This window comes from Coregonus clupeaformis, chromosome 31, assembly GCF_020615455.1.
Source record: "Coregonus clupeaformis isolate EN_2021a chromosome 31, ASM2061545v1, whole genome shotgun sequence".
NCBI classification, from domain to species: Eukaryota; Metazoa; Chordata; class Actinopteri; order Salmoniformes; family Salmonidae; genus Coregonus; species Coregonus clupeaformis.
Window position 1 is genome coordinate 20,069,464 of NC_059222.1, and position 13,093 is coordinate 20,082,556.

The window sequence follows — 13,093 nt, forward strand, 5'->3', positions numbered from 1 at the left end:
GGAGATGGGAGAACCTTCCAGAAGGACAACCATCTCTGCAGTACTCCACCAATCAGGCCTTTATGGTAGAGTGGCCAGACGGAAGCCACTCCTCAGTAAAAGGCACATGACAGCCTGCTTGGAGTTTGCCAAAAGGCACCTAAAGACTCTCATACCATGAGAAACAAGATTCTCTGGTCTGATGAAACCAAGATTGAAGTCTTTGGCCTGAATGCCAAGGGTCACGTCTGGAGGAAACCTGGCACCATCCCTACGGTAAAGCATGGTGGTGGCAGCATCATGCTATGGTGATGTTTTTCAGCGGCAGGGATTGACAGACTAGTCAGGATCGAGGCAAAGATGAACGAAGCAAAGTACAGCGAGATCCTTGATGAAAACCTGTTCCAGAGCGTTCAGGTCCACAGACTGGGGCGAAGGTTCAACTTCCAACAGGAAAACGATCCTAAGCACACAGCGAAGACAACGCAGGATGGCTTCGGGACAAGTCTCTGAATGTCCTTGAGTGGCCCAGCCAGAGCCCGGACTTGAACCCGATCGAACATCTCTGGAGAGACCTGAAAATAGCTGTGCCGCAACGCTCCCCATCCAACCTGACAGAGCTTGAGAGGATCTGCAGAGAAGAATGGGAGAAACTCCCCAAATACAGGTTTGCCAAGCTTGTAGCGTCATACCCAAGAAGACTCAATGCTGTAATCGCTGCCAAAGGTGCTTCAACAAAGTACTAAGTAAAGCGTCTGAATACTTATGTTAATGTCATATTTAAGTTTTGTATTTTTTATAAATTAGCAAACATTTCTAAACCTATTTTTGCTTTGTCATTATTGGGTATTGTGTGTAGATTCATGAGGGGGAAATAAATAATTTAAGCAATTTTAGAATAAAGCTGTAACGTAACAAAATGTGGGAAAAGTCAAGGGGTCTGACTACTTTCTGAGACCAGGCTGGGAAACTACCTGGAGTCTATAGTGACTTCTTGACCTGACCAGGAACAACTCTGGGTCCTGATTATAAACTATAAGAAATATGGCGTAAGAAATTAGAAATAAGGCATTATTTTGACATTTGATTTCTCTCCATCGGTGGAGGGGGACCTGCTGAGAGCTGTCCAACAACGCCTGGCCAAAACAGAGAACCTCACTGCACTGCTGACTGATATCAGAGATCTCCATGTCCAGATCAACAGGGTGAGACTCCATATAAAACAACTTACAAACCACACACACAATAAAGGGCATACACAAAAAAAGGCGCACATACACACACACACATTGCATTATAAAATCCATTCGATTCAAACACTGTTCAGACATAAATGATGATTGAAGTGTTCTTTGTATCTCAGATGCTGAAAGCGGTCCAAGCAGCCCACAGCCACAAGCCTGGCCTCTTGTTTCAACGGGGACTATGATGTCCAGGTAGCCACACACCTGAGCCTGGTGCAGCTCCAAAGCTATGACCAGGGCATAGTCTGCAGTTTAAGAAACATAGCCCAAGCCAATGGTGAGAGGGATGATGCTGGACTGTAGCCTATGTCTTTATAGTTTTTGGTATTGATCCAAAACTTACTAATTGCTATGTTTTTATGGTGATGTATATTTATTTATTATTTTGTCTATTTATGATTGTATGTTTATTTATATAAATGCTTTAAAAATGTTATTTAAAAGCTTTTTTATTGCACATTTCAGTTAAGTCTACTCAATAATTCCCCTGTAAGCTTTGTGAGCTGTTATAAACTTTTTTCCTAATGTGGCATTGAGAACGTTTTTTGGGGGGTATTCTTGAGTAATTACCAGCTTTACAATGTAATATTAATATTTATTAAGTTATTGTTTGATATTTAATTGTGATGTATTTTGAAAAAATATTTTGATATATCAAATGCATTCCATGAAGCCACCATGTGTATTTCATAAGTTAGATGAAAAATGATTTTTATAGTGACAATTCCACACACGTATCTGATAACCACAGGGAAGTGCAATTTCATACTGTATGTTGTCCTTCATCTAAGGAATATTGGTACATTTTATTTTGTCACGTGCAATGCATTAGCTCACACCAAATATTATTCCAACCCATGTCCACCCACTACTCCTACTGAACTGAATGGATATTGGAGCCTGAGCTAACTTTCATTTTGTATTTATGGAGTAAGAAGCCCTAAACTCTTTATTTTTTAAAAGTCAGTGGGGATCTAATGATGTAACTGTTTTAGATACATACAAAAGTATGTAGACACCCTTTCAAACTTGTGGATTCGGCTATTTCAGCCACACCCGTTGCTAACAAGTGTATAAAATTGAGCATACAGCCATGCAATCTCCATAGACAAACATTGGCAGAATGGCCCGTACTGAAGACCTCAGTGACTTTCAACGTGGCACTGTCATAGGATGCCACCTTTCCATCAAGTCAGTTCGTCAAATTTCTGCCCTGATAGAGCTGCCCCGGTAAACTGTAAGTGCTGTTATAGTGAAGAGAACGTCTAGGACCAACAACGGCTCAGCAGCGAAGTGGTAGGCCAGACAATCTCACAGAACAGGACCACTGAAGCGCATAAAAATCCTCTGTCCTCTGTTGCGACGCTCCCTTTTTTGCATTTGCCATGGGAAAGTAGGACAGGGGCTGTCTAGTAAAAGCAGTAGTTCGTTAAAAGCCTTGTGTCTAGATGCTTAGTTGACCGGCTACAGAGGAAGTTCAGGATTATTCAACACAGTGAGTAAGCATCTTCTGCAATGTGGGATTATTATGGTCACTGTGGTCTTTCGCTGGGTCGTGTTCACTATGCACCAAACGGGAAGAAAACAGACTAAAACAGGGAGGGATTACCTAAATCTGACCAATAAGAAACAATAGTTTTGATTTTCCATTATAAAACATTTTGCTATGTTGTGCCCTAATGAATAAGGCCCTATATGTCTCAAACAGTGTTTATTTCGAGATTTACATAATGTCATGTGATCATCTGTCATGGGATTGTGACATTCACTAGCCATATTTTTTAGGACAAAATTCAAAGCCAGTCAAGGCAGGACGTCACTGTAAACAATGTTACAGGTAACCTATTTTTCTCTTACAAGAAGTGCTGAAGGTCAATTAACTTATATTCAACTGTGTTTAAGTGAAAATATTAGAGTTCTGAAAAATATCAGCATAAAGAACATCCCTGGAAAATATCTAAATACAAAAGTAATTACATTTTCATGATTCTTTATTATAAAAAAAAAAACATTATGTACATTTTATCGATAGGATGCCAGGGGAGCAATACAAAAGTGTACAAATTATGTTTTCACCGATATAGCAACCATTGAGATCAAAATGAAAGACAAACTATCTTCGAATGAATGATGGATGCAACCATGGTTTAATAACACAACTATTTGGTCACCAACTCAAGAGTATGGTGAAACTGGCATTTCCATGCCAAGGTGATGAAACTACGATAGCATGTTCCGTCTATGAGGGGCCAAGCTTTGAGGAGCAAATCCTTACTTCCACTTTAGTCTAATTTTCACTTAGTCATGCATCGATGTCAATGTGGCCTCCTGTAGCTCAGTTGGTAGAGCATGGCGCATGAACTTCGGGGTTCGATTCCCACGGAGGGCCAGTATGAAAAATGTATGCACTCACTAAGTCGCTCTGGATAAGAGCGTCTGCTAAATGACTAAAATGTAAAATGTAACGTGAGACTACATGAAAATTTGATTTAAGTGGAAGTTGGGTTCGGCCCTGAGTGACTGGGAGAATAGAATCCATGGAGAAGGCGGCGGTGGGTGAGCTGATGCCCGGGCAGTGGGCACCATCAGGGGTTTATAAGGCTGAGATGGCCTTGGCTGCCACCCTCCTCCCCAGGGGCAGAGTCAGGTCAGTGATGCCCAAGACCACCTTGGGCTTGGCCAGCGCAGGAAGCTTCACCAGCTCTGAGACCTGGGGGCAGACACACAGACACACGCAAACAGACAGACACACATGAACAGCTGTGGCATTCTCCACATTCTTCAACACCACTCTAAAACCCATCATGGCAGTAAGTAAATATCTAATGCCAGAGGTCACAATTCCTATCAAAAGTTGTTAATCACTAACAACCAACTGCTATCACATGGTTAACCCTAGCTTTCCTCCCACCACTCACCATGGTGAAAGGCATGAACTGCAGAATGCTTCCGCGGCTGCCCTGCTCCAGACACTCCACACACTCCTCCATGAAGCTCTGCACAAACTGGGTGTGTGGCCCTGCCGTCTTCGAGCCCAGGATGGACGAGATCAGCAGGAAGAGGTTGGCTTCACAGGAAGAGAAAGCATGGCGGATGTAAGCGAGCGGTCAACTAGGGGACAGATTTACTAAGCGTTTTTTTAATTAAACATAGGAGGTAGAATGAAATCGTAAAATGATCATTATGACAAGCAATACAACATAAAGGCACATTGTACATTTTGAAAATATCAAAAGCAAGGGGGCAAACTGTCAATCGCTTAGTAGGAGAACATGCCCTGGTAAGCCATGATGCCTGCTAGGTGCTAAAGGTTTGAGACAGGTGCGTTGTTCTAACCTAGGACGCGGTTAAGAGGGTCCCTCATGTTGACCGTGTGGAGCTGGGAGGCCGACAGGGAGGTGGACATGGACCGGTCACCTACAACACAACCACAGGAGCCAAGGCAAAGATCAAAGGTCATTATAGTGACAATCAACAGGAAAGGAGAAAGGGAAAGGGTCTTCAATAGCAAAGTCAAGAGAGTAGGGGGTTATTGTGGTTCATAGGCAGGCAAGGTTAAAGACCCCATATGGAAGTTTTGTCAATGTATCAATACGTCACTGCTCTGACATAACGTCCTTATTCAAAGAAACTCTCCTTACGTCTCAATTCTATAACCTTCTGCTCTAAGTTGGCACTGGTCCACTTCCCTTAATGGATTTCAAAGGAAAGGCCTGGTGTCAGAAATGAAGGGTTAAAAAGGCTTAGGTGTCAGAAATGAAGGATAAAAAAGGACTGGTGTCAGAAATGAAGGGTAAAAAAGGACTTGTGTCAGAAATGAAGGGTAAAAAAGGACTGGTGTCAGAAATGAAGGGTAAAAAAAGGCCTGGTGTCAGAAATGAAGGCTTAAAAAGGCCTGGTGTCAGAAATGAAGGGTAAAAAGGACTGGTGTCAGAGATGAAGGGTAAAAAGGACTGGTGTCAGAAATGAAGGGTAAAAATACAATCAAATGTTATTTGTCACATGCGCCGAATACAACAGGTGTAGACCTTCAGTGAAATGCTTACTTACAAGCCCTTAACACTTATTTTTCTTTAAACTGCATTATTGGTTAAGTAAAAAATAGATAAGTAAAAAATAAATAAGTATCAAATAACAAATAATTAAAGAGCAGCAGTAAAATAACAGTAGCGAGGCTATATACAGGGGGTCCCGGTACAGAGTCAATGTGCGGGGGCACAGGTTAGTCGAGGTAATTGAGGTAATATGTACATGTAGGTAGAGTTAAAGTGACTATGCATAGATAATAAACAGAGCAACGTGGGGGGGGATCGACAATGCAAATAGTCCGGGTAACCATTTGATTAGCTGTTCAGGAGACTTATGGCTTGGGGGTAGAAGCTGCCATGCGGTAGCAGAGAGAACAGTCTATAACTAGGGTGGCTGGAGTCTGACAATTTTTAGGGCCTTCCTCTGACACCGCCTGGTATAGAGGTCCTGGATGGCAGGAAGCTTGGCCCCAGTGATGTACTGGGCCGTACGCACTACCCTCTGTAGTGCCTTGCGGTCGGAGGCCGAGCAGTTGCCATACCAGGCAGCGATGCAACCAGTCAGGATGCTCTCGATGGTGCAGCTGTAGAACCTTCTGAGGATCTGAGGACCCATGCCAAATCTTTTCAGTCTCCTGAGGGGGAATAGGCTTTGTCGTGCCCTCTTCACGACTGTCTTGGTGTGTTTGGACCATGATAGTTTGTTGGCGATGTTGACACCAAGGAACTTCAAGCTCTCAACCTGCTCCACTACAACCCTGTCGATGAGAATGGGGGCGTGCTCGGTCCTCCTTTTCCTGTAGTCCACAATCATCTCCTTTGTCTTGATCACGTTGATGGAGAGGTTGTTATCCTGGCACCACACGGCCAGGTCTCTGACCTCCTCCCTATAGGCTGTCTCGTCGTTGATCAGGCCTACCACTGTTGTGTCGTCCCAGGGTCCTTATCTTAGTGATGAGCTTTGAGGGCACTATGGTGTTGAACGCTGAGCTGTAGTCAATGAATAGCATTCTCACGTAGGTGTTCCTTTTGTCCAGGTGGGAAAGGGCAGTGTGGAGTGCAATAGAGTTTGCATTATCTGTGGATCTGTTGGGGCGGTATGCAAATTGGAGTGGGTCTAGGGTTTCTGGGAAAATGGTGTTGATGTAAGCCATGACCAGCCTTTCAAAGCTACACTCACATGGCTACAGATGTGACTGCTACGGGTCTGTAGTCATTTAGGCAGGTTACCTTAAGTGTTCTTGGGCACAGGGACTATTGGTGGTCTGCTTGAAACATGTTGGTATTACAGACTCAGTCAGGTACAGCTGATGCTCTCATGCATGCTTCAGTGTTGCTTGCCTCGAAGCGAGCATAGATGTAATTTAGCTCGTCTGGTAGGCTCGTGTCACTGGGCAGCTCGCGGCTGTGCTTCCCTTTGTAGTCTGTAATAGTTTGCAAGCCCTGCCACATCCGACGAGGATCGGAGCCGGAGTAGTACGATTCAATCTTAGCCCTGTATTGACGCTTTGCCTGTTTGATGGTTCGTCGGAGGTTATAGTGGGATTTCTTATAAGCGTCCGGGTTAGAGTCCCGCTCCTTGAAAGCGGCATCTCTAGCCTTTAGCTCAGTGCGGATGTTGCCTGTAATCCATGGCTTCTGGTTGGAGTATGTACGTATGGTCACTGTGGGGACAACATCATCAATGCACTTATTGATGAAGCCAGTGACTGATGTGGTGTACTCCTCAATGCCATCGGAAGAATCCCGGAACATATTGCAGTCTGTGCCAGCAAAACAGACCTGTAGCTTAGCATCTGCGTCATCTGACCACTTCTTTATTGACAGTGCTTCCTGCTTTAGTTTTTGCTTGTAAGCAGGAATCAGGAGGATAGAATTATGGTCAGATTTGCCAAATGGAGGGCGAGGGAGAGCTTTGTACACATCTCTAGTGTGGAGTAAAGGTGGTCTAGAATTCTCTGGCTGCACAGAAATGAGGTAAAATGGATTTAAGTTTCCATGCATTAAAGTCCCCGGCCAATGGGAGCGCCGCCTCTGGATGAGTGTTTTCCTGTTTGCTTATGGCCTTATACAGCTCATTGAGTGCGGTCTTAGTGCCAGCATCGGTTTGTGGTGGTAAATAGACAGCTACGAAAAATATTGATGAAAACTCTCTAGGTAAATAGTGTGGTCTACAGCTTATCATGACTGATGGTAGAGGCAGATTACCCACTCGCCGTTGGATCCTGACAAGGCACCCCGACCTACGTCCCTGATATCTCAGTCTCTTTCTCCTGCGAATGACGGCGATTTGGGCCTTGTCGGGTGTCTGAAGTAAATCCTTTGCGTCCGACTCGTTAAAGAAACAATCTTCGTCCAGTACAAGGTGAGTAATCTCAGTCCTGATATCCAGAAGCTCTTTTCGGTCATAAAGAGACGGCGGCAGAAACATTATGTACAAAATAAGTTACAAATAATGCGAAAACACACACACACACAATTGCACAATTGGTTAGGAGCCCGCAAAACGGCAGCCATCTCCTCCGGCGCCATTCCCATAAAAAGGACTGGTGAAATGCTTATCACTGGAGTGAGTCTTTAAGGACACTCCCTCCTATTTCAAGTCAAGACAAGTTTCTAAATTACTTTTTTCCCTCCACTACTCTTAAAGTGTGTGTTTGCCCAAAATGTCCCTCTACACCCCCTTTTTGCACATTGGGTTTCTACCTGACACTAATTAGTTTAATTACGCTTACACTAGTGGTGTTTTTACTAATGTCATAATCACCCTAGTGACATCAGGGGAAAAAAGTCACCCTTTTTCTTTCGACATGAAAAACGGTTGTTATTGTTGAGCACTGAATTATTACAAAATAACAAAAGCTTTGATGAACCATGAGCCGTGCAACAGTCAACTTGCTGACAAAGTGAGGTTCCGAAGACAGTATTTTACAAAAGTCTTACAACGCTTGGAAGGCTCAGACGCAAGCTCATTTGCGTATGCCTGTCATTTGGTTGAGAGAACTTGTCTACTTGCTTTTGACGGGGGTTCATAACCTTACTCTGTCTTAAAAACCTTCATGGAATCTGGGTGAAGGCATTCATCCCCTAAGGAAATGGGGATGTCACATGAAAAGACACAGTATATTCACAACGTCACAAAGAGACTTTTGAAACTTGCGCTCTCCTGCATTGAGCAGAATATAACAATAATACCATCACCTATTATCTTTATATGTATGCAGGGCTGCATTCAGCAGGCACGAAGTTGTGGAACATTTCAGATAGAAATATATGATGCTGGGAACAAACATGCCTCTCTGACATGTAGAATAAGGAACCATATCAGCTCTATTCATAAATGTTTTATTTGCAACATTCAAAAAGTTTGCTCACTGAACCTGCCGCTGATGTACTTTCTTTGACACCAGAGAACAGCAAACTGACCTGGACTAGAAAGGACCACCGGCTCGTCCTCGTTGGAGCTGAGCAGACGCATGAGCTTGGAGGGCTGCGTGTCGTCCAGAGGGAACAAGCTACTGTAGTCCTGGGGTTAACGAGAGGCATGTTAGACTACATTACCCATAGCACTGGGGAAACATGACAATATAGTGTGTTGTGACTTTATTAAATGCACTTTAAATAAATTGATTTGTTTGTCTGTGTTGTTACCTCAATATCCTCCCGCTGCCTCTTGCGTTGTCGAGCTGAGGCCTGGCCTTTGTGGTGAGTGGAGAAGGAGCTGAGAGCACACCATACAGACAGCCTGGAGAACAAGAGGACAAGACTGTCAACTGGACATCAACAATGGAACACAGCCAAAACCAAAACTGTAAAGATGCAGAGAAGAGGAATACATTTGTTAAAATAAGATTCAGGAAAAACCTATTTATTCAGTAATTCATTACATATATACTGTACAGGGAAGATGTATAACTAGGGCCAGCTTCCAAGGCAAAGATGAAGCCTAGTCCTGGAGAAGTATCCACAAAGCGTCTCAGAAAAGGTCCTAGGAATACTGTTAAAATCTGTTTTAAGACAATAACAAAAAACTCCCAGCTCAGTAGGTATTAATTCAGTCAAAAACATGATTTTCCTGTGTTTTCTATATATTTCCATAATATGAGGTTGGAATAATACTGTGAAAATCAGGATAATGCCCTTTTAGTTTAAGAGCTGTTTGAAAAGGCCGCCTGACATTTTTGCCTGTTTTGGTGGGATGGAGTTTTGGCCTGCCTGGAGACATCACCAGGCGGTAAATTAGTTAATAAACCAATAAGAAAGAGAGTTCCAAACCTCTCTGCCAATAACAGCTAGTTTTCAGTTTTCCCCTCCCCACTCAGACCACTCCGAGATAGTCCTAGCTAAATTTTTGCTTGAGAAATTGCTCTTTGCTAAGAAGCTATTTTTGTTTCTTTTTGACCATTTTTATTTAAAACAAATCACAGTAAGGACTTAAAGGGAGTATAGCACCTATTTCTCAATGCCAGAAACGCATATAATAGTAACTTAGAACACCCCAAGAAAACATTCTCAAATGACAATCAATTGTTATATTATGTTGTTCTAAAAGTTGGGTTTGAGGTTCTCCAAAATCAGCTCTAACTTCGGAAACAATCCCATAACACCCCGCCGACAGCGTCACACAAATGAAAAACTTTGTAAAAAGTGGGATACATTCGTGAGAATGAGGCGGGCGAATTGGGCGTCTACTCGTCAATCTGCGGGGCACATTTCATCCTTGAGAACTTCCACAGCTATCAACAATCAAAGGAGAGCTTCAGCAAGAAGTTGCTTCTCAAAGTGGATGCTGTCCAAACCATAAATGTGGCTTCTAAAGCATCTCAAACAACCAGCAGCACCATCAGAGACCGAGCATTATCACGGGCTTCAGTGAGCATGGAAGTGAACCGGGTAATTGAAAGAGCTCGCTTGCTATCTCTATGCTAATTTTAGCAAGCTATAGTGCATTTAGCTCACGTCTTCCATCTAAATAACACTGATAAAACTCACCAAATGTAAACATGTCTGCCAGCTGTTGGTAGCTAACTGCTGGTGCGGTCATACTATAGACAGTACAAGCCTATGGGAAAGAGTAGTTTTGGCCGCGATGGAGGTCACTAGGCAGGTTTCCATTGACCCAGGTTTATTCAACAAAAGCAATGTCGGAAAGAAAATCATTGCGACGTGTAATGGAAATGGCAGATATAGGAGACATTTTCTAAAGATCGGCAAAATGTGTATCCATTCGACAGGGGTGGATTTTTCTGCTGTCAAACTTTATTGCAACAAATGGAATCTGTGATTTTCAAATAAATGATGATTGCCTAATCATTTTGAAGGAACGTGGGACACGTGATGTCACCGCGTAACTATAAAGCTCCGCTTTCATTCAATTCATTCTAAATGCCTGTGTCTTGCAAAATAAAAAATATTCAACTAAAAATAATGTTTCTCTGCAGGAAAAGTATTTTCCTGACTTTCAAGAATTGGCTGAATTGCTTGCCTTGCTTTTCTGGTTGGCTGGCAAGTTTCACCATCAAATTATATCAGATTTACAGGAGTGCAAGTTTCACCATGGCACGGACCATGGCGATACGTTGGCACATGAGAATTATGGCAAATATTAGTCAATTATTGCTCTTTATCCATGCTGGCTTTCGCAGGCTACCTGAGACATGAAACAGATAGGTGGGATTGCATACAGGCTGTCGGAAATTTATTAATTTGCCTAAATGGGTCATGGAAACACTTCAATGACCAAAATTGTATTTGACACTAGGTTTTTGTGAAAACGTTTATTTTTGTAAGTGTGACGTCATTACGTCCAGCTGTTTTCATCAACACAAGATAGTTAAATGGAAAAGCACCCTTGCAGGCAATTGTCGAATCTATTTTCTATGCAAACTTTCTAAATGTCAACAACAAAAAAATCACTGGACAATTAATGGAAACATAGCATGTTTTCAAGGTGTTTGTGGGGGCTGCACATTGCAGTAATTCAGCCATTCTGTGGCTCAGGAGTTTTATATACAGCCTACCGAGTGCGGGCTACACTGAAATGTGACACGTCGGCCATGGATCCGATCGCGGATCTGGTGGCATTTTGGAGAAGCTCCATAGCCATGTTTTCTTTGGAGGGGTACATTGTGGATTTTGCTCATTGGGAAAGTTTATTTTTGGATCAACGTTGTCAGTTGTTTCTGAATGAATTTATGGCTATTTCTTTCTAGCTGGCAAAGTAAGTGAGCTTGATTTTGTTTGTGTACTGCCATATGTCGATAACATAGCTAAGTTTGTTACTGGTATGGGCTAGTAAATATCCTAAACCTAGCCAGCTAGATGGTGATAACCACAAGCTAAAACCGGGGAGAGGGAGAGGAGAGAATTTACTTTGTTTCATCTGCTGCTGGCTTTCTAATGGTTACTCAAATACGTATTTCCACAAGTAATTGATTAAATTAGATTTGTATTCTATAGTTATGTCAATATGTTGTGAATATTGTACAAAAATCCTCACAGCCGTTTTCCATACTAAAAAGTAGGCTACAGGCAATATGTTCCTCCACCGTGTGAGTCAAAGATATTACAATCTTGCGTTCGGGGCTTTCCGGCAGTCTTCGTGGTTTTTATATGCGGGGAGCATAAATTGTAAACTAACAAATACTCCAATTTGAACCAATGACATGTATATTAGTTAATATACACCACCAACTACATTAATATCTGTTAGGGACCATTATCTGCTACTTGAAATTTTACCCAGAAATGATTTGATATTGAGATAAAAACGGCTGCATTGGACCTTTAAGGCACTGCTCAGACAAACTGAGCCAGGAGTAAAATCAATTCATAAAAGTTTCTCAGCTGGTAATCACAACAGTTCGAGGTACCACAAAGGAAAGATAGTGATGACGCTCACTGACATTGTTGCACATGATGGGGAATAACCAAATCGCAATGAGGCATCGCCAGCTGTGAACTCTATAGCACGCTTCATACAACCATGGTGAATGTGACTGTACATCAAATGTTGCAATGGTAAAACGTTTGAAATCATTTTCACCTGTTGCCTAATATGTTGGCATGCATATAAAAAAAAAAAACTAAATCGCTTTGGCACAGTTGGCATCAAGTCACTTGCTGATAATGTTGCATAAAACATTTGAAAGGTCTATAATTTTAATCGAACACAATCAACGTTAACATAGGCCCTAGATGCCTTCAATTGCTTAACTTATTGGCATGGCCAATTTAGGCATCTTTTTGAAATACCAAGATGTTGAGGGAGGGGAAAAAAGTATTTGATCCCCTGCAGATTTTGTACATTTGCCCACTGACAAAGCAATGATCAGTCTATAATTTTAATGGTAGGTTTATTTGAACAGTGAGAGACAGAATAACAAAAAAATCCAGAAAAACGCATGTCAAAAATGTTATAAATTGATTTGCATTTTAATGAGGGAAATAAGTATTTGACCCCCTCTCAATCAGAAAGATTTCTGGCTCCTAGGTGTCTTTTATACAGGTAACGAGCTGAGATTAGGAACACACTCTTAAAGGGAGTGCTCCTAATCTCAGTTTGTTACCTGTATAAAAGACACCTGTCCACAGAAGCAATAAATTAACCAGATTCCAAACTCTCCACCATGGCCAAGACCAAAAGAGGTCTCCAAGGATGTCAGGGACAAGATTGTAGACCTACACAAGGCTGGAATGGGCTACAAGACCATCGGCAAGCAGCTTGGTGAGAAGGTGACAACAGTTGGCGTGATTATTCGGCCTGGGGCTCCATGCAAGATCTCACCTCGTAGAGTTGCAATGATCATGAGAACGGTGAGGAATCAGCCCAGAACTACACGG

The 13,093-nt window shown here is 42.4% G+C and overlaps 1 protein-coding gene across 3 annotated transcripts in view; it reads right to left on the reverse strand.

Moving 5' to 3' along the window:
* Positions 1-3,612: 3,612 nt before the first annotated feature.
* LOC121547234 (mediator of RNA polymerase II transcription subunit 24-like) overlaps positions 3,613-13,093 on the reverse strand; it is a 39,499-nt gene continuing 30,018 nt past the window's right edge. For all 3 annotated transcript variants that reach the window (XM_041858401.2, XM_041858400.2, XM_041858399.2), the window contains exons 22-26: positions 8,903-8,996; positions 8,678-8,777; positions 4,560-4,640; positions 4,142-4,290; positions 3,613-3,933 (exon numbers count right to left, since the gene is read on the reverse strand). In XM_041858401.2, coding sequence (XP_041714335.1) covers positions 3,817-3,933; positions 4,142-4,290; positions 4,560-4,640; positions 8,678-8,777; positions 8,903-8,996 — 541 coding nt within the window. In that variant the 3' untranslated portion in view covers positions 3,613-3,816. The remainder of the gene's footprint in view (positions 3,934-4,141; positions 4,291-4,559; positions 4,641-8,677; positions 8,778-8,902; positions 8,997-13,093) is intronic.